The sequence below is a fragment of the Uranotaenia lowii genome, chromosome 2, assembly GCF_029784155.1.
Source record: "Uranotaenia lowii strain MFRU-FL chromosome 2, ASM2978415v1, whole genome shotgun sequence".
NCBI classification, from domain to species: Eukaryota; Metazoa; Arthropoda; class Insecta; order Diptera; family Culicidae; genus Uranotaenia; species Uranotaenia lowii.
Genome location: NC_073692.1, coordinates 79,586,239 through 79,608,830, shown reverse-complemented (window position 1 = coordinate 79,608,830; position 22,592 = coordinate 79,586,239). Strand labels below are relative to the sequence as shown.

The window sequence follows — 22,592 nt, the reverse complement described above, 5'->3', positions numbered from 1 at the left end:
CTACAAAATATCCGTTGTTGGATTCTTCTCGGGAAACTTTCGGACAGCTTCCATTTGGATTGAAACAGTCGCGTCCGTTGCCTTCAAAATTCGCTAATGGGTTATGGGCGCGCTCGCATGTGTTCAACTCCGATTAACTATCATTCTTATGGAAAACTACGTAAGAGTAAAGAGCAAGCTTAATTCTTTTCAGCAGGCTCAAGTCCAATATTTAGATTGACAGTTGACAAACTTTTCGTTTCTATTGGGGTTGCGCCTGCTAAAAAGAATAAAGCTTGCTCTTTACTCTTACACAGATTTCCACAGCTGTGAAATTGGAGTAAAGGCTATTATTTTCTCTGTTTAACACATGAGAAATCGTATACCGGGATTGCGAGCGCGCCCATCGCCAATGATTAGCCCTCTCATTTCAGAAATCCTTCCAAAACAATATTTACAGACTTCATAAAGAATATTCATTTTCAATCAATATTAACCGTTCACCTATCCAACGGTATATATTTAACCACGGCGATCAGCAACTCCCGAAAAATAAACAGAGTAAATATAATATTTTTATCATCAAATTTTAGGGTTTTAGCTGAGTTAGCTCATGATATTTAAGAAATTTTTCATCCCTAAACTGTAAAATAGGTTTTAATGTATCACTCCGTTATAGATATTAATTTTCTTTAAAAAGATATTGATACCTTTTTTAACTGTTTGGAGTTCAATAAAATCCTTTTTTTTTTTATAATTGTGGGGAGTTGAACTAAGGTGCGCGGGCCGGAATATTGATGATTCTGAAATTTCCCTGCTATTTTTCTCACCTTTTCTTTCAATGAAACAATTTTTTTCTCTATTTTAATACAAATATTTATATAATCTTTGCGACTCTTAAGACATCCTAAGTTAGTTTTGAACAACACCTCCTTAAATAATTTTATGTTATTGAATCGTTCAATTTATTTTTATTTTAATTGGAGTTTGCAGATGAATCTATAGCTGAATGAACAGCTGACTGCAATAAAAAAATCCACTAAATTTCAATGATTATTATAACTAGTTGACACAACTATTTGTCATTTTTTTCTGTGAAGTTGTCTTTCTATGGATGACCCTTTGCTGATTTTGTGTAACAAAGAGATCAACATTCGCCAAAGATTGGCTATCGCTGACTGCTGCTGGATGGAGCGGCTCGCTCATTTCATTTGGTCGTTCTTGAGAAGGAAACTATCTAAGTAGATATTGCACTTTCGCCCGGCCACAGGAAGGTGAAAAGCGACAACACTAAAATTAAATTCAATTACATTTTTTTCTCCCTGCTTTGCAGCATTTACATTAGCTTCATTAGTTTGCATTCAGGATTCTCAATCCTTCTATTTGTCTTGCCGTGAGATCATCCCACGATGTATTGTGCCTGGCAAATAAGAGCTACAACACTCTTACATACATACGAGTAGCAAGCAGGAGACTGTGTTTGCAGAGCCGGGTGTTCATTGTGCATCGAACAACTCTAGATTCTGCCCCACCGGAAGTTGGAATGTGGGTATGTGGCTGTTCTGGGTTCTGGGAAAAGTGCGGCGCACAGTAGATACCAACATCCCCGAGGTTCGGTGGGTGGGACACATTCCGCGCATTATCCGGAGCTGTTGTTGTTCATTCGGAAATTACCTTGATGCGGCAGCGTTGCTCCGGTGAAATGGAACGCGCCCTCTCGACTTCCGCTAATAGCAACGGGCTGCAACTGCATTCACTGGTCTGTTCGTTGGTCTTCTGCATTCGAGGGGGCAAACGGAGATTCCAACAAACTGCCGGAGACGGTGCTGCTCTCAAATCTTGAGAATTACATTAGCGGTGTGCAGCACTCACTCCGGCATTCATACGATTACCGTGAGTCGCATATTTTTGGCTAATTTTCTAATTAAATGTGAATTTATGTTGCACTTTATCTTTCTGGCAATACGTTGCACTTGGCGATGCTCGACTGTGCCCTGAGAGAAAGAGCTAACTAACATGTGTGAGGGCAGGCTGCTGTTGCTGTTGTTTCCCTCGAAAGTGCATCGCCGAGTGGCATGGCGGAATGCGTGGAGGTGAAAAATGAATCCATAAATTGTTGGCGGTCGCAAGTGAAGCATATTTCACGTACCAGATTCGTGTGATTTGGTTTTAATGCTGTACCTACTCGAGCTTTGTATATTGGAATTTGAAAATGTGAGCTTCCCTTTTTTATCCAATGCCTTGTTAATTTAAAAACTACAAACGGGACTCAAGACGGCAAGGAGGATACTTTATTGTTAAGTTTGTATAGCCAAGAATTTTTTTTAAAGAAATTTTAACATCTATATCAAATCGATTGTGTGAATTATTTTTGAAATATGATGGGAATACTATGATTGATCAGGAACAAGAAACCCCTCGAGACTTGAATGGAAATAACTATGTTGCAGAAAAATGCAGTCAATATATTGAAAATAAAGAAAAACTAGAACTATTTCGATTATTTTGTATTTATTGTTACGTGTAAATGTGTGGGGTATGTTTGCGCAAACTTTCTTCATCCTGAATCCTAATTTAGCCGCAGCCCGTGGTGTTGAGGATAGCGTTCAAGTCTTCTAAGCCAGCGGGCATGAGATCGAATCCCAGTCACGGCATACATAGTACACTTTAAGATGCAAGCCATTATATCTTCAAAAGATGTACGCTTAGAGTTAAGAATAAGAAATCTCTTCGAGAAAACATCAATTTTCATTGAGATCCTGTATCAGGGCAGAAGGAAGAACCAACTCAGGGGGGGAGGGGGGTGGGTGACTGTTTTTACCTTTGGCTTTGAAAAAACAGCCATAATAAAACATTGCAGACCAAATACGAGATATCTCGTATATTCGCTAGCCGATTGTATGTTCGATTAAAAAGCATAATTCAAATGAGATAAATCTAATAATGAAACCTCATTCTACAAAACGGAACACAACACTTCCCGTTACTCAAATATCTATATTAATTTAGCAGAATTTTGTCTATTGAAACATAAAATGCCAAATTTTGGTGATCTTAATGTGTGAAAAATGTCAAACTATACACGGGAAAATATGGATATTTTTGCTGGATTTTAAGGTGAAGATTTTCCTTTACCAGTAAATTTTTTTTTTATTAAGATCAATTCCATAATGAAAATCCTGTGGATATTTTTTTAAAAATAAAATATGTTTTTTTGCGGATAAAATAAAAAACTCAAATTCAACCTTTTTTTTTGGAATTTCAAGCTAAATTGTGCTTACAAACTTATTTTGTTTAAAAAATAGAAATCTGGAAATTGAATTGACAAGCAATCTTAACACAATATGGGCCGAGATTCCATACGATTTCTGAAATGTACAAAAAATACGGTTTTCGAATCTTATTCCAGATCAGAATTTTATGTGCCCTCATTCATGAATTTATTATTTAAATTCAGTAGTTCAGGTTTAATCTAAATTTACTATTTAAATTACTTATTTTTGATCTGTGTTGTGAATCAGATTAAAATATAAACTTTCAAAGATCTGAATCTTACTTTTCAATTTTGGATTGCCATTTCGATGCTTTCAATTTTTGAATTTTGTGTAAGAATTAAGTTCTAGAACTTTTGAGTATAAAACATCATTTCCCTTTTTTTTCGGAAAACATTCATCCAAATATTAAAAATCATTTGATCACGAAACATCATTCAAATTTGATAAGAAACACAAAACCAAATTTGAACCAGGATTTCAAAGCAACTTTTCATTTCTAATTTGATATTTGAACTGAAAATGAAGAATCCTGAACGATACAGAATCCGAAATACGAAAATACGAACCTTCGAAATGGGTTTAATCATTCGTCTCTCATCACTCGCCACAAGCGGACGTGTATTTTTTCTCTAAGCCAGTGATCAGTGAATTGTGTGAGAAGTTTTTTTTTCCTGCTACCCAAAAATCCGGGTGTGGACACCGTTTGGGCAGTTGGATTCCCGAAAAAAAAATAGTTTTGTTTCCTTACCAGTGCCGTGGTAAATCATTTGGTATTGGACATTCGTATCTTCCAGCAGACAATACTCTGCTGCTATAGTGAAAATAGCCGTCAGCCAGCTAGGTCACAACAAAGGACCACGTTTTTGGTTCGTCAACAGTTTGGCGTAGGGTGGTTCGAACACCTAGGGTGGCCCAAAAAAAAATTTTTTTTTTCCAAAAAGTTTTCTTTTTGGTTTTTTTTCTCTCTTATTATTATTTTCTACTTATTAACCTAAGTTATTCTTTGCTATTTTTTTTTTTAATAAATTATTTATTTATTAATTTTTTTTTAATATATATATATATACATATATATATATATATATATATATATATGTACCGTCGAGCGATAAACCGGACCCTACGTTGTGATAACTTTTTCTTCCGGTATATTAAAATTTTCGACACACGACTTGCGCAACGGATTCTAAGCTTTATTCAAACGCGAACAACAAATTATGTTCTACATGATCGGACTCGATATATTTCCAAAGACTCTCTAGAACAGACTGACAAAACGGAAACTGCTAGATGAGCTCGTTCCTACCCGCCGATCCTCATTGACAGACAGTGCGCGCTTGTGTTAGTGCAAGTGATATTCGCAACTGTCAGTTGATGGGGTTCGGCTACCTAGTTCTACCATGGAATTACACCGCAGGAGCAGTTTTTTAGCAGTGGGCGCAACACTATGTGGTTTATCTATAGGTGCGGACAAGACTACCGTTGCACGAGTGTGAGAATCAGTTTTTTCAATGTTTTGATTGCTACGTCACAAACGTTCAAGTGCGTCTCGACGTTGGAGTCGCCTTGCGACGACAGTTTTTATACGTACAACATCGTACATGGAGCTCGAGCATCGATTGGAAGTTATAAACAGAATGTGTTCAAAGTCGAATCACTTGTTCGGTATCCTTCCTTGCAATAAAGATTAGATAATTTCCAAATGATTTAAAAAAAATCTAACACATCTTGTACTGTTTGAACATTTTGAGTCGTTCAATTACGAAATTCCGAGATACTGACACTAAACTGTAAATCAGACAACAAGATCCTCACACTGAACCAGAACACAGTATTTGAAATCTTGATTTGAGTTTCAAATCTTATATGGAAAACCTGAAATGTACAATTTTAAACCTGAGCTCTGAATCGAAATGTGATCATAATTTTTGCATTCTATATTGGCATCTGACTTTTTAAAAATCAACTTTTTTTTATAAATTCTGAATTATTATCAAAAACTGAATTTTTTAAACAGAAGCTATTCATAAAAATGATAAAAAAGTTTTTGTTTTCAGTAACTGAAAAAATACCATTTATTACGAAAGGTATTCCTCAAATTCCTCAACATATTCTCACCTGCCAGCTTATTTTATAGGGACTTTTTACTCATCGATTTCAGGAAAGGTTTTTTTTGGACAAAACTTTGGAACCAAACGAATTCCTTTGCAGCTGAATCCGTCAAACAACTTCGAGAACTTGAAAAATTAATTTAACAACTGGAATCTTAACCGCATCGTGAATAATTTTGCATTCACAACAAGACGGCATCTTGAAAACTTAGTAACAAGCTTTCATAGTAACGTCAATAACAACATTCTGGGACGTTGCTACGGTTTCATTGGTGCGTTGATCGTTCGCCACCGCGACGGCGTCGTGTTACGTCACAATCGTTCATAAACAACTGTATGGATACAACGAACTAACACTAAAGTTTTTGGTTGTCCGCACCTATAGATAAACCACATGGGGCGCAACATACCCGCCGCCTTGAATACGATTCAACACACAAATACTAATATGAATTGTTTACATCTGCTCATCTAAACGAAAACATCATACTGAAAATTCTAAACTATCTCCTAAACATGCAGTGAGAATTTGATTATTTCCTAGGATAAAACTACACTAAATTCGCTGCTATTTCCTCTGCTGGTTGGTTGCTGGTCGCTGGACATCCTTCTGCGTCGGTGGTGGCATCGGAGAACGGCAACAAGCAGATTTTGGTGACTGGTCGTGTGATTATTCCTTTCGCTGTTCGGAGCGAGACAACACGGACGATGTTGTCTTTTCCTGGTCGAACTGCTGTGATTCTCGCAAGTGGCCACCTGAGGGGAGCCTGCAGCTCGTCTACTACGATGACCATTCGTCCCGGGGTGATTTCGTTGTTGCTGCTACGGTGCCTGGAATCTCGCTGAAGCTCGGCCAAATATTCGTCTCGCCAACGGACCCAAAATTGCTGGACATGCTGCTGGAGCTGCTGATAGTGGGTCAGTCGGTTAACAGGAACAGTGGAGACGTCTGGGTCGGGCAAGGCTGTTGCAGTGGTGCCGATGAGGAAGTGCGAGGGCGTAAGGATGTCGAGGTCTTCTGGATCGTCAGTAATCGGGAGCAGTGGGCGTGAGTTCATTATGGATTCGATTTCTGCCAGTACGGTGGCCATGTCTTCGAACGATAGTTTGGTGGGCCCGAGCTGGCGAAATAAATGCTTCTTGGCGACCTTCACTGCTGCCTCCCACAATCCGCCGAAGTGTGGGGCCTTTGGGGGAGTAAGGTGCCACTGAATTCCTTCGGAGGCGCAGACGTTCTCAATTTGGTCCCGGTTCTTGGTGTTGTTCAGCATCCGGTACAGTTCGATGAGCTCATTTTTTGCACCTTCGAAGTTTTTCCCATTGTCGGAGTGTAGGTGGGCAGGCCTGCCGCGTCGGGCGATGAAACGGCGAAGAGCATTCAGGAATGTGTGGGTGGACAAATCGCTAGCAAGCTCTATGTGGACGCCCTTCGTTGTGAAGCATACAAAAAGGCAGATGTACGCTTTCAGCGCTGGTGCTCGGAAGTGTGCTGGCTTGAGATAGAGCGGGCCCGCATAGTCAACGCCTGTGACTTCGAACGGTCTTCCTGGAACTACTCGCTGTGCCGGTAGTTGGCCTATTTGTTGTTGTACTGGTTCTGGATTCAAACGGGTGCAGCGAAAGCAATTGCGTACAATGCTTCGCACCAATCGGCGGCCATTCAGTGGCCAGAATTCTTGGCGAATCGTAGCGAGCAAGTGGCGCCCGCCGCCGTGAAGGAGCTTAAGGTGGTAATATTGAGCAACTATGCGAGTGAAGGGATGATTCATAGGGAGCAGGGCAGGGTGTTTGGTGTGATAGGGCAACTGGGACAAGTTTAGTCTACCTCCAACCCTCAATATTCTCTCGGAGTCTAGGATAGGATTCAGCAGCCGGATGGAGGACTTTCTTGACACATTTTTTCCCTTTTCAAGTTCCCGAATCTCATCGCTGAAGGCATCTTCCTGTGCTAAACGAGTGAGGCGTATTTTTGCAATTCGCAGTTCGTCGATTGTTATGGATCGGCTGAGGGGAGGACTGGGTGGTGAAGGTGAATTCTTTCTGGCTTTAATCGCGGCTCGGATGTTGGAGAGATAACGTAAACAATAACCGGTAACGCACTGCAGACGGGTGTAGGAATCGTAGCGTAGGAACAGCGGGTTGATATCGTTCTTGATTTGAATAGTGGCTACGACTTGGCGCGCTTCTAGTGCAGCTTCAGGTGCTCCTGGCAAATCGAACACAGGCCAGTTTGACGGAGGGAGAGCTAACCAGTTAGGTCCGTTGTTCCAGCATTCGGAGCGGAGTAATTCGTCAACTGTCATGCCGCGCGAAACGAAATCAGCTGGATTGTCGGTTCCCGGAACATGTCGCCACTGCGAACCTTGGGTGTGATGATGTACCTCAGCTACTCTGTTTGCCACGTATGTCTTCCAGTTGTGTGGGGGAGCTTTCAGCCAATGCAGCGTGACTGTGGAATCCGTCCAAAAGTGGGAAGCCTCAATTTCTAGATCGAGGGCTTGTTTGACATGGTCGTAAAGGTGAGCGCCGAGCGCTGCAGCACATAATTCGAGACGAGCAATGTTCGATTTCTTCAGTGGAGCTACTCTGGACTTCGAGACGAGTAGCTGAACTCTGACGTTGCCTTTGGAATCTGCACATCGTGCGTAAACGCATGCCCCGTATGCGGCTTCAGAAGCATCGGTGAATGTGTGCAGTTGTACCTTGGAGTTTGGCAGAAAGGCGTATCGTTGAACACGGAATGCGGATATTTTAGGCAAATCTTGGCAATAATTTCTCCACTTCTCTTGCAGGCTTTCTGGCACTGGATCGTCCCATCCACATGGTAATAGCCAGAGCTGCTGCATGACCATCTTTGCTGTCACCACCACCGGAGAGATCAGGCCCATCGGATCGAAGAGTTTGGCGATAGTGGACAAGATTGCTCGCTTGGTCCACGGTTTTTCGTTTGGTTCGACCTGTGAATCGAATCGAAGAAAGTCGGCCTCGGGTTCCCAGCTAATTCCCAGCGTTTTCACCGTCTCGTTAGGGCCAAACTGCAGAGAAGATTGTGTGCCTATTTGGTCGTCGTTCAAACCGTGAAGTACCTCGAGACGGTTCGAAGTCCATTTACGCAGCTCGAATCCTCCTTTCGACAGCAGCTCAGATAGCTCGTTCCTCAGACGTACGGCTTCTTCGATCGATTGGGCTCCTCCGATGAAATCGTCCACATAGAAACATTTTTCGAGGGCCGCCTGGCCCAGAGGGTACGATGAACCTTCTTCTTTCGCTAGCTGCTTGAGGGTACGGGTCGCGAGAAATGATGACGGGGCCAGACCGTAGGTAACGGTGAGCAACTCGTAGGTCTGGATTGGAGTGTGGTTGGTGAAACGCCAGAGGATCCTCTGCAGGGGTGTGTCTTCTGGATGTACTAGAACCTGTCGGTACATTTTTGCTATGTCGCCTACGAGAGCAATTGGCAGTGTACGGAAACGGAGAATGAGCGTAAGCAAGTCGTCCTGCACTACAGGACCCACGCAAAGGGCTTCATTGAGTGAGAAGCCGGATGAAGCTTTTGATGAGCCGTCGAAAACGACTCTGACCTTCGTGGTCGTGCTTGAATCCTTAATTACGGGATGGTGTGGCAGGTAATAGGATACGGGAGAGCGATCGTCGTCCGCGTTGACCAGTTTCATGTGGCCAAGGGAGAGATATTCCCGCATGAATCTGTCGTATTCCTCCTTGAGTTCCGGGTTCCTATCCAGTCGGCGTTCCAGTAATTGGTATCGGCGAAGCGCGCTCGCTTTCGAGTCGCCAATCATGACGTTGAAATCAGCTTTTCGGGGTAAGCGTACCAAATATCGTCCTTCTTCGTTGCGTGTGGTGGTAGAATCGTACAGGGTTTCACAAAATTTCTCCTCCGCTGAATATGTGTCATTGATGCACAGGCTTTCGGTTGTCCAGAACCTTTCGATGATCTGCTCAAGGGAAACCATGGACACGACGGTTGTTTGTAGCCTTTTGTCAACCTCCTCCTCACCATCGGGACCAACATGCGTACCGGAGCCTGATACTATCCACCCAAAAACGCTATCGACAAGGAGAGGAAGTCGATTGTCGATCTGTAGACGAGCTGCAGTGGGGAAGAAATCGTGAAAATGCCTAGCACCTAAGACAAGATCGATCGGTTGACTTCGATGAAAAGAGGGGTCAGCAAGTGAGATTTCCTTCGGAAGTTTCCAGCCTAATTGGGACACGTCCTGTGCAGGGAGATTAGCGGTTACTTTGTGCATCACAAGAAAGTTGGCATCACAGCAGAAGTTGCTAGAGCGAGATTTAACTTGGGTAAAAATTGATTCGCGAACTGGTTTCGAAAGTTGACCTGCGCCCATAATCGTCACGTTTACCCTATGTCGTTTTACGCGTAGCAGCTGTGCCATGCGTTCGGTGATTAAGTTAGGCTGCGACGCGCTGTCCAGAAGCGCACGGGCTGGGTGAGGTTTTCCGAAGGCGTCGACGACATTAACGATAGCAGTCATAAGGAAAACGGTCTCGTTCGGCTGGCTTATGGGTGTGCTGCTTTCGATGTGTGGAACGATTGCAGCAGTTGCTGCGGTTGCTGCGGATGTTTGCTGAGCCGGACCAACTCGTGGGGAGGATGAATTTGTTTGGACTACCACAGGTGTCGAGCTGTTCGGCTGGTGTTCACTGTTGTTTCTCCTTCCTTCATCTGAGCGGTTAATGTGCAAAAGCGAATGATGCCTACGACCACAGTGTCGGCAATTGTGGGTAGAGCAGTTGTGTCCTACCTGGTTTGGGAGCAGGCAGTTGATGCAGAAACCTTTGGTGGTGACTATCTTTAGGCGCTCGTTGACAGGCATACGATGGAATTTCGAGCACTTTAGCAAAGTGTGTTGCTGATGACACGCCGGACAGTTCCAATTCGTGGCAGCGGTTGATGAAAAAGATGAAAGGCGCTGGTGGCTGGTGAAGCGTTTTGCGTGCTGCGGTGGCGCAACGATGTTTGAGCTTGACGGGTGGTGGTTGACCGATATTGATTCCAGCACACGGATTCGCCGCTGCAGAAATTCGATGATACAGGCGTAGTTCGGGTTCTCGATGGTCGACGCATGATCCTCCCATGCCCTAAGAGAGTCATCATGCAGTCGCGTACACAGTAGATGCTCCAGAATCGCACTCCAGCTATCGGTTGGCTCCCCCAGTTGATGCAGGATTTTCGTATGGCGCTCGAAATCGTCGACCAAGCTGTGAAGCGTAGCTGCTGTTTCCTTTCTCACGCGTGGTATGTCGAACAATGCCTGTAGGTGCCTCTTCTTTAGTAGGTACTCGTTAGCATACCGACCAGTAAGCATGTTCCATGCTAGATTGTAGTTAGCCGAAGAAATGGAGATCGATTCAACTAACTGAGCAGCTTCCCCCTTCAAAGCTGCCCTCAAATAATGGAATTTTTGTATGGGTGGTAGGTCGGGATTATTGTGTATAAGAGCGATGTATGTGTCGTGAAATGGTAACCATTGCTCGTAGTCACCATCGAATTCGGGAAGGGATATCGTGGGTAGCTTGATTCCAGAAAGATGTGTGGTTGAGAGAGAGGGTTGAGGATTTGGCATTTCAAAGGAAGTAGTGGCGGGCAATTTAGACATCAAGTCTCCTTTGACTTTAAATAATCTTGGCTCGAAATTGGCTCGCAATTCTGCATTTTGTGTCCTACCTTCTTCAGTCGCTTCGGTGTCCTCCAGTTCACCCTGCACCTGCTCTAGTGCCGTCCACATGGAATCGAAGTACTCCAAACGTATTCTCACTTGTGGCTGGTCTCGTTGCTCGTCGTATCCATCGATGAATGCCTCTGCCCGACCCAGGGATGCGATCAGTGTGTCCCTCCGGGAAAGCAACTGGGCTTTCTGAAGCTCGTGGGCCATCGTGTCACCAACGGTCGGCGAAGATGGTCGAAGAGATTCTGCAAAATGGGGACCAAAGTAGCTCCGAGGAGGAAGAAATAAACCTCTTGGACAGGTACTCACCTGGTCCAAGGCAATCAGTGCCTTGTACTATTTAATAATATAGTCAGCAACCATTAACCTCAAGTAACGAGGTAGTTGCAAGCCGGGTTTGGAGTAGTCGTTTCACCAACGGTCGACGGAACGGATGAATGGATCGATGGCTCTGCAAAAGGGGACCAAAGTAGCTCCGGGGAAGAAAAAATAAACTTCTTGGACAGGTACTCACCTGGTCCAAGGCAATTCGTGCCTTGTACTATTATATTAGTAAGCAACCGTTAACCTCACGTAGCGAGGTAGTTGCAATGTGATTCGGTGGCCCAGTAGGTTTCGGCATGAGCATCGCGGCTCGACGATGGTTGTTCACAAATGGAATTGGATGATCCGGGACACTACTTTGGAATCGTTCGTCCAACGGGCGTAACGGTAAGCCGGAACTAGACACGTGACTCAGTGACGTGGTTGCAATGTCTGGATTGCGGCAAATGTTCTCGAGCAAAAAAATAGAAAAAAATCTAAAGCGTACCCGTGGGGTTAGCAGGACATCTTGGACAGCTACTAACCGTCGGCCACAAGGATTTAGGCATTGTATAATAAAATATTCATCTGTCCTCAAAGATGGCTGGCGCAAAACGTGGTCGCGTATTCTATGGATCGTAATGGCGACTTCCAGAACGATCCTGGTCACGGCACCATATGTACCGTCGAGCGATAAACCGGACCCTACGTTGTGATAACTTTTTCTTCCGGTATATTAAAATTTTCGACACACGACTTGCGCAACGGATTCTAAGCTTTATTCAAACGCGAACAACAAATTATGTTCTACATGATCGGACTCGATATATTTCCAAAGACTCTCTAGAACAGACTGACAAAACGGAAACTGCTAGATGAGCTCGTTCCTACCCGCCGATCCTCATTGACAGACAGTGCGCGCTTGTGTTAGTGCAAGTGATATTCGCAACTGTCAGTTGATGGGGTTCGGCTACCTAGTTCTACCATGGAATTACACCGCAGGAGCAGTTTTTTAGCAGTGGGCGCAACATATATATATATATATATATATATATATATATATATATATATATATATATATATATATATATATATATATATATATATATATATATATATATATATATATATATATATATATACATATATATATATATATATATGTATATATATATATATATATATATATATATATATATATATATATATATATATATATATATATATATATATATATATATATATATATATATATATATATACATAGCTAACGAGCTGCCCAAACCTCCCCCTCGTCGTCGGGTTTACCAACCTGAATCGACGGGACCTTGGGTAGTTTACATCCGGTCCAAAATGAACGGGAAATCACCTAATGTGATTTCCATCGCCCGAGACCTCGACAGATCTTACCCTTCCGTAATCAGCTACCAGCCGATGAGACCGCACAAGATGCGCATTGTTGTTGGTAGCCTGAAGGAAGCGAATGCCATTGCTTGTGACCCGAAGTTTACGATCGAATATCGCGTATACGTTCCCGCTCGCGACGTGGAAATCGACGGAGTGGTAACCGAAGAGGGTTTGACCGCCGAAGATCTTGTGAATTCCGGGGTTGGCCGATTCAAAGACCCTGGTCTTCCCACGGTCAAGGTGCTGGACGCACGTCAGTTGAAATCAGCATCAGGCAAGGGGGAAGAACGAACATTTTCCCTGTCGAACTCTTATCGTGTTACCTTTTCCGGCACTGCACTTCCTGATTTCGTTGCGATCGGGAAGGTTCGTCTACCTGTGAGACTTTATGTACCTTCGGTCATGTACTGCCAGAATTGCAAGCAGTTGGATCATACGGCCGCCTACTGTTGCAATCAGGCACGCTGCTCTAAGTGCGGGGAGAAGCATGCGGAAGCTTCGTGTGAAGTACAAGCAGTAAGCAAGTGTTTGTATTGCACAGGCGAGGAATCTCATGCTCTCTCGGCGTGTCCGAAGTACATATCGCGCCGGGAAAAAATCAAGACTTCTTTAAAAACCCGCTCTAAGAAATCATATAGAGACATGCTGATGAAGTCTTTGCCAATCGTCTCAGAGAACCAGTTTGGCCTTCTAAGTGAGTATGAATCCGAAGGGAGGATCCATGTGAAGGAACATCAGCTGGGCCATTTGTTAAAAATAATGTTTCACAGGCTCCAAAAAGGAAACGCACAACTAACACACAACCCCGATCAGCTGCCAGCAAAGTTCATAAAACAAAAAATCCTCAAAGTGGAAATAGTTATTCTACCCCTCCTATTCAGAGACCTCCGGGTTTTAATCCGTCCCCGAAGGACTTCCCTGGTAAGTCAAAACCCCAGACTTTCCTTCAGAATTCAGGACCATCAGTAGCAAACAGGAATGCAACAATTCCCAGAGAAACTGCATCTGATCCATCGTCGAACAGTTTGCCCAGCTTTTCATCTGATGGTAAGATGAAATTTTCAGAAATTGTTGCGTTCATCTTGGACTTTTTCAGTGTACCAGCAGGTTGGAGGACTATGATTAATATGTTTGTATCTCTTTTGAGAGAAGTCTTAAAAAAGAAAGCTTGTACTATGACCCTCATCGCAGAAGCAATTTCTTTTGATGATTAACTCGTCCACTGAGGTAAGAGAAATTGTTTCTGTATTGCAATGGAACTGCAGAAGTATTTTACCAAAATTAGACTCCTTTAAAGTATTGGTACACAATTTGAATTGTGATGTGTTCGCCTTATGCGAAACTTGGCTCTCTCCAAACACTGATTTCAACTTCCATAGCCACAATATTATTCGCCTGGATCGAGATGGGCAAAGAGGGGGTGGCGTTCTTTTGGGGATCAAGAAATGCTACTCTTTCTATCGTATTCCACTACAACCATCTCCAGGTATTGAAGTCGTCAGTTGCCAAGCTAGAATTAAAGGCCAAGACCTTTGCCTAGCCTCGGTATATATTCCGCCAAATTCAAGCGTGAGCCGGAACCAATTGGCGAATATTGTTTCACTTCTCCCAGAACCCCGGTTAGTTCTGGGGACTTCAACTCACATGGCGTTGGCTGGGGTAGCTCACGTGATGATGATCGTGCTAACATTATTTATGAGCTGTGCGACGACTTCAACATGACTGTCTTAAACAATGGGGAAGTGACTCGAATTAATGGATCCCAATCACAGCATAGTATTTTAGACCTCTCTTTAGCTTCTTCCTCTCTGAGCTTGGATTGTACGTGGAAGGTAATCCAAGACCCTCAGGGAAGCGATCATCTGCCTATCAATATTTCTATCACCAGTGGTCGTAGTCCACCTGAAGAGATCAATATTCCTTATGACCTCACAAAGAATATAGATTGGAAAAAGTATGCATCAGGTGTCATTGAAGCCATCGACTCAACGGAAGAACTGCCTCCGGAGGCAGAGTCAGCTTTATGTCCGGAACAATTGTGGACTGTGCAATCGGGGCACAGGTCAGACGGAATGACAATTCGACGATACAAAAACGACCTCCCACTCCATGGTGGGATGGAGACTGCTCACGTGCGCGAGGAGAAAAGTGCAAGGCGTTTGTTGAGTTTCGCAGAACTGGATTGCCAGAGAAGTTCCAACGTTACTTGTCCTTGGAACGCAAGTTTAAGAACTTGATCAGGGGCAAGAAACGTGGGTACTGGAGGCGATTCGTAGATGGGTTACCTCGAGAAACGTCTCTGCACACGCTTTGGAAAACAGCTCGAAACATGCGAAATTACACACCTTCGAACGAAAGTGAAGAAAGCTCGAGTCGTTGGCTGACACAGTTCGCGAAAAAGGTCTGTCCGGACGCAGTACCAGCTCAGAAAAACTATCGGGATTCAGAGAATAGTTCCGAAACGGAGGATCAATTCTCGATGGTCGAATTTTCACTTGCGCTCTGGTCATGTAACAATTCAGCTCCCGGACTGGACAGAATCAAATTCAACTTGTTGAAGAATCTGCCAGATACCGCTAAAAAACGCTTGTTGAATTTATTCAATAAGTGTTTAGAGATGAACATTGTGCCGCATGAATGGAGACAGGTGAAAGTTATCGCCATCCAAAAACCGGGAAAACCAGTTTCTGATTACAATTCGTATAGGCCGATCGCAATGCTCTCGTGTCTCCGGAAACTGCTCGAAAAAATGATTCTCTTTCGGCTGGATAAATGGATTGAATCAAACAATCTCTTGTCAAGTACACAATATGGATTTCGTAGAGGCAAGGGTACGAACGACTGTCTAGCATTACTTTCATCAGACATTCAATTGGCGTTTGCCCAAAAAGAGCAGATGGGGGCAGTATTTCTGGACATCAAAGGGGCATTCGATTCGGTGTCCATAGAAGTGCTATCTAGCCAACTTAACTCTTGCGGACTTTCACCAATTTTGAATAATTTTCTTTATAACCTGTTGTCTGAAAAAATCATGCATTTTAGTCATGGAGAAACCAAAGTTGAACGAATTAGTCACATGGGTCTACCCCAAGGCTCATGTTTAAGCCCCCTGCTATACAACTTTTATGTCCGAGAGATCGATGCTTGTATGGCACAAAATTGCACGCTAAGACAGCTTGCGGATGACTGTGTTGTTCATAAAGTCTGCTTCATTTAATATTGGAACAAATTCTTTTGCTCATTGTGGCGCTCCTAGTGGACGGATTTGGAAACTTTTTTCACCCACGTGTCGGGAAATTCATTACCTTTCACCATGTAGGGGAAAAGTTCATATAACGCCCCATGTGGCTAATACGCGCCACCCTTGTTTTGAAGATTCTGAAACATTTTAAGCCTGCAAAATATTACCAATTTGTTTCAAATGCTGTGATACGCCATGGCAAATATGAACTTTTCCTTAAAATGGCCCTGTGTCGTGATAATTTCACAATTTAGGTTTTTCTTCATTTCGATCTAAATTCTAAAACACTTTCAATAAGGTGTCACCAAGCAGAGAAAAACGAATAAGACAATATTTTCTGACACATCGATAGAGAAGAATCTAAACTATGATTTTATGCTAAAAAATCATACTGAACTCGCAAAAGTATGCTTTTTATGGGTATGTTCTATCACGGCCCATGCGCTCGTTATAACGCGCCAATCGTAGTAGGCAGAAAAAAGCATAAATTTTTTCAAAAAGGCCCATTTTTATTGAAAATGAACAAAAAGTCTAAAACCATATTTTGAGCGTTAATTTAGCCCAAAAAATTTACTTTTCGATTTTTTTAAATTTTGATTAGTCCATTTTGGTTTTCATTTCTGTCAAAGTGTCTGTAAGTATTGGTGTGTTTTCGGTCTTCGGCTGCTTTCGGGTGTGTTCGGCTGCTAGGCGCGTATTGAATACACAGCGGCGCGTATTTGCAACACAGTTTTGATCTGTGGCTTTGAATATGGTTTTTAAAAATCAAGTTTTTGAAGCAACTATAGCAATTTGATTAATAAAAAATCATAGGCATTTGTAGAAAACACTTTTCTTCAACGATTACACCCATTTTTAACACAATTTGTTCGTGGAATACATAGAAAATCAGCGATTCGCTTAGGTGGCGCATAATAGGGCATGTTCCCCTATTTATGTCATAACACCAAACGATAGCATTTTGTAAACAACCGCCATGGAAGCCGAACGGAGAGATCAAATTGTGCACAGTTTTCTTACGAGTACGAGTACGAGAATTTCTTCGAAACAGCAATGAATAATTTTTTTTATTTTTTTTTTATGAAAGAGTAAAGAAAATGCTACATTTGTACGAAAAACAAATTATGAATTCGTTAATAAATGACTGAACTACACGCAATTGTTTGTGTTCCAATATTAAATGAAGCAGACTTTACATCCGTCGAACTTGGTCAGCACTTGGTCGTACAGCTTTCGAGCACGGATTCTGGCCACATTGTTCTGCTTCAGCGTCCGATTTGGCTGTTTGCTGGCTCGGAATGACCTTATTCCTTCCCGGAGACGAATTCGTCGCACCGTACTGTGAGCGGCCTGGAACTTATTGGCCAAATCGCGCTCTGAAAGATTGGGATTCCTCTTGACGGCCTTGATGACTTTCCCACGCAGTTTCCGGTCGACAGTTCCACTCCGACGCTTCGAATGCGACTTCCGAGCCGTCGTCAATGTTTCCTTGTACTGCTTGATAACACGCCATACGGTATTTCTGGGCATTTTAAGCTGTTTAGCTAGCTTCGATGCCGACAACAATGAATTCTCAAGAAAACTGTGCACAATTTGATCTCTCCGTTCGGCTTCCATGGCGGTTGTTTACAAAATGCTATCGTTTGGTGTTATGACATAAATACATGGTGAAAGGTAATGAATTTCCCGACACGTGGGTGAAAAAAGTTTCCAAATCCGTCAACTAGGAGCGCCACAATGAGCAAAAGAATTTGTTCCAATATTAAAAGAAGCAGACTTTATCACAGGTAAAAAAGGCACTCAAATTAAACCTCCGTTACAAGAAACTCTAAATAATTTATCACATTGGGCCAGGAATCTAGGCATCGAGTTTTCGCCTAGTAAAACCGAGTTAGTAGTTTTTTCAAGGAAGCATTCCCCTCCTCAAATAGAGCTCCTTATGATGGGTAGAACTCTAACTCAATCTCTTAGTTTGAAATATTTGGGTGTCTGGTTCGACTCTAAATGCCTCTGGGGAAATCATATTAGGTACTTGACACAAAAATGCCAAAAGAGAATCAATTTTCTTCGAACGATTACTGGAACCTGGTGGGGTGCTCATCCACAGGACCTCATCAGGTTATACCAAACAACGATACTGTCGGTCATAGAATACGGAAGCTTTTGCTTTGGGTCCGCCGCGCAAATCCACTTGATTAAACTAGAACGAATACAGTATCGTTGTTTGCGTATTGCCATGGGTTGTATGCAGTCGACACATACGATGTGTCTCGAAGTACTGGCGGGAGTAATGCCGTTGAAAAATCGGTTCTTCGATTTATCGCTACGTTTCCTAATTCGAAGTGTTACTATGAATCCTTTGGTGATAGAAAATTTGGAAAGGCTTATGAATATTAGTTCGCAAGTAAAATATGTAAACAATTATAAAACTTTTAGTCAGTTAGAAATAAACCCTTCTTTGTTAAATTCGGACACGAGTCACTTTTACCCGATCAGTAGTTCCTTAATAAAATTCGATCTGTCCATGACCGTTGACATCCGTGGAATTCCAGATCACGCCCGACCCAACGTCATTCCTTCAATCTTTGCATCAAAAGTACGTGAAATTGACCCTACAAAAATGTTCTTTACTGATGGTTCTAGAATCGACGGCGCGACTGGTTTCGCAGTGTATAATGAGCGCTTTGAAGCTTCTTTCAAGCTTCAAGAGCCATGCTCCGTTTACGTTGCCGAACTAGCCGCAATTTATTGTACCTTGGAACACATTCGCACACTGCCCGTAGACCACTATTTCATCTATTCGGATAGTCTCAGCTCCGTTGAGGCGATTCGATCGATGAAACTGATGAAGCGCTCTTCCCATTTTTTGCTGGAAATTTCTGGGATATTGGGCGCTTTGATCGAAAATTCGTACAGGATTACCTTAGCTTGGATCCCGTCTCATTGTCTTATTCAAGGCAATGAGAATGCGGACTCATTGGCTAAGGTGGGCGCGTTTCAAGGTGAAATCTTTGAGAGGATAATAACTTACAATGAATATTTTTCAATACCTCGCACTTTAGCGATTAACGCTTGGCAGTCTAGCTGGGATAATGGCACAAAGGGACGTTGGCTCCATACGATTATCCCTAAGGTTCCGACGAAGGCATGGTTTAAGCATTTTAACATGAGTCGCGATTTCATTCGCGTGGTTTCTCGGCTCATGTCAAATCACTGCCGGCTTGACGCGCATTTGTTTCGTATACAACTAGTTACAAGCAATGTTTGTGTTTGTGGGGATGGCTACCACGACATTGATCATGTTGTGTGGACGTGTGAATGGTTTGATCGATCGAGGGCTTGGCTACTGGATACCCTTAGGGCCCGAAGTAAACTACCTGGTGTTCCAATTCGAGACATCTTGGCAAACTTAGATCTTGAATATTTGTACCCTATATACAAATATCTTAAAATGTCTGAACTGGTCGTTTAGTCCTCTTCCCCTCTGTCTGTACTCTATCTAATGCTCTTTTCGTCTATTTATTAGAACAAACTTTCATCCGACGGGTCCTACAACACCACAAAGAAGGCTGGCCAGGAAGTCGAAAACCCTGAGGTAGCTATCGAAACCACAGCTACAGGAAGCCACCACCGGACCCTAACGGAAACTGTTCTTGGAAGTGACCCCAGTTAATCCCCTTTCCTTTCCTATACATAGTTGAATTAACAGTTGAGTAGCCGCGACGATTACGGCCCCCCTCTTACTAACCCAAAGTTAGGAAAAATACTCCCGGCACATAAAAACTTCATAAGTAAAATGCCTAATAAAACCTTTTGTAAATTAAAAAAAAAAAAAGAAATGGGTTTAATCTAATTCGAAATTTAATATTCATTATTTTTTTGGCATTAGTTTTTAGTCTGACCCTAAACCATTATCATTATTTGGTTCTGAATTTAAAATTTTGAGTGTAGAGTAGAATATCTCGCTTGCTATTTTGGATCCTCATGGGAGAGGGGGGGGGGGGGTTTAATCTCCCTCCCCCCCTGTTCCTACGGCCATGTCCTGTATGTGTTTGTGTTCGATTAAAAAAAACTCCATATTCCAAAAAGTTTTGATAAATTACTTAAGACTTCAAAATTCACATTTTAATAAATTAGTTTGCCGTCTTACAGCTTTTTTTAAATCTTTTTTGAAGATAGGTAAAAACGATTTCAGAAATTTCTTTTATAACTTTTTTGACAAAACATTAAAAAATACTAACTGAAGATTTTAAATCAATCAGCAACATTCTCCAAGATCGCAAGTAGTTTTGATTTCGGCCAAAAAAGTAAAATAAGTCTTCTTGTTCACTTTACTCCATTAAAATAAAATTGAATTTCAAATATTTTTAAATAGAAAAAAAAACAAAGGCAAGTTTCAACAAGTTTGTTTAATGAAATAAAATCTTTTTTTAATGCTTGAATAAATGTTTTACTATTTTCATCATCATAATCAATATTCATAAATATTGTTTTTTTACTTTCATGTAGATATGATGAAGCATCACTTATCAATGATTGATTTCGTTCAAAACTGATTCATTTGTAAACTTATTAACTCCATATAATCAAAACTAGAAGCGTTAAATTATTTTATCATCCTTTTATTTTGATAACTGTAAGAATCTGAATATATAAATGATTTTTTCTCTGATTTTTTAATACTTGCATAATTCAGGTAAAGTTGATTTTCTATTTTGTATAGAATTATATTTAATCATCAAGTGAGTACGTGTTTTGAATCCATTCTCTCAAGTTCAAAATGGATTTTTTTCCTAATCAAGAATTCATAATCCATGTCTTGATTAAATATTTCTTAAAATTTAAAATATTAAATCGGAATTTCTCAACCGAACCTTTAATTGAAAATGAAGAAAAGGAATGTTGATTAGGACGTTTAAAAAACAACAGTTATGGTCATTTTGCTGAGCTATTTTTAATTCATGATTAATTTATTACTTGATCTGAAATTTATTTTAAATTTCCGATTTAGTTGATTTATTTTTAAATCTGCGTTATAATTCATGTTTTTCATTTCTATGATTTTTATGTCCGAAGCTTTAAATTCCAGTTTTATTTGAAACTTTGATCCGCATTTAATTTCCTCGGTTTCGGAAGAATTGAAAATAAATTTGTTATACTGACTGCTTAAAAATTTATTTTCAAGCGAATGTCTAGTTCAGAATCAGGAACATTTTTTAAATAATAGCAAAGAATCGATACTTGATTATAATTTATTTTGAATTGTATCAGTAAAACTTATTATTTATCGAATTTATATGAAGGTCATAAGAAAAAACAATGCTTTCAGAAATCAATTTCCTTGTGTATTGTGCATTTTTAGTATTGAAAATATTTCTAGCTCAATTAGAATTTTGAAACCACAACGAAACGTTCACTGAAGATAGTAAATTTCTAGCGAAATGCCAGTATCTGAACTTTTCTTATACCGTGGTTAAACTAAAGGGAATCTTTCGATTACTTTGATTCAGTATAATTATTCAACCAAGTAGGCAAACACATATTAGAGTGACTCAAATGCTCGAGAGTAAGTTTATTCACCTTTGATATGAGGAAAACAGATTTCACAATCATGATATTTAAAAGACATGGCCGTAGGAACGAGGGAGGTGGGGGTTTGGTTTTCAAACCATTCCCCCCCCCTCCCCCTTAAGGGTCAGAAAATGTCAAGAGCAATGTTCTTCTCTAAACTCAAAATATCAAATACATTTTAAAATTTTGATGAACGGCCTTAATGATTCTAGAGTAACAATCTCGGCTCAGAACTAAAGCCAAAACCTAGAAAATCTTATCCCAGGTCCATAATTCTAGTATAGTTTTTTTTTTGTTTTCCCCCTTGTTGAAATTTTGTCTTTAATATCGAATTTCAGTAACATTAGAATTTGCTATTCAGATTGGCCAGATTTTGCCCAATTTTGTAGCCCACTTTTTTTGCAAAATCAAACGAAAATTTGCATAATTTGCAAGTTTATTTTGAAAATTATCAAATATCTTAGTTATGCCTTGAGGAAGGCCAAGAACAAAGGCCGAAAAATCGGTTAAATTCTAAATTTTGTTTTTGATTTCTTTTGACTCAAATGCGAAAAAAATTAAAAAAAAATAGCTTTTAGAATCGTGTATTTTGCGCCCAAATTTGTTGTGAAAATTTAAAAAAAATTAAAATGAACGTTTTTTTGGATTTTAAAATACAATTGACTGATGTGTTTCGATATAAAAAAATATTCCTTGAAAATTTCGATCGAATAATTTGGACACCCCAGAGACGAACCAGCCAAAGGCTGAAAGTCTTGTAGAATAAATAAATAAAAAAAAATTGGATACTGGCGAATATTGAGGAAAATATCCCGGATTCGCACGGCTCAGATACTTGCGGGAAAAATCTTGAAAGCTTAGGTCAGAATCATTCAGGATTTTGTGGTTTCAAATTTTATTAAGACAATAAAATTCAATGTCTGCAATAAGATTTCGGATTCTGTATCAAATTTATTGCTTTTGAATTTCAGTTTGGATCATCATTCGCACAAAA

General features: G+C 41.1%; 1 protein-coding gene across 1 annotated transcript; it reads right to left on the bottom strand.

Moving 5' to 3' along the window:
- Positions 1-5,916: 5,916 nt before the first annotated feature.
- On the bottom strand, positions 5,917-11,283 carry LOC129741591 (uncharacterized). The gene has a single exon (XM_055733329.1). The coding sequence runs from the start codon at positions 11,281-11,283 to the stop codon at positions 5,917-5,919; it is 5,367 nt and encodes a 1,788-aa protein (XP_055589304.1).
- Between the last annotated feature and the right edge of the window lie 11,309 nt (positions 11,284-22,592).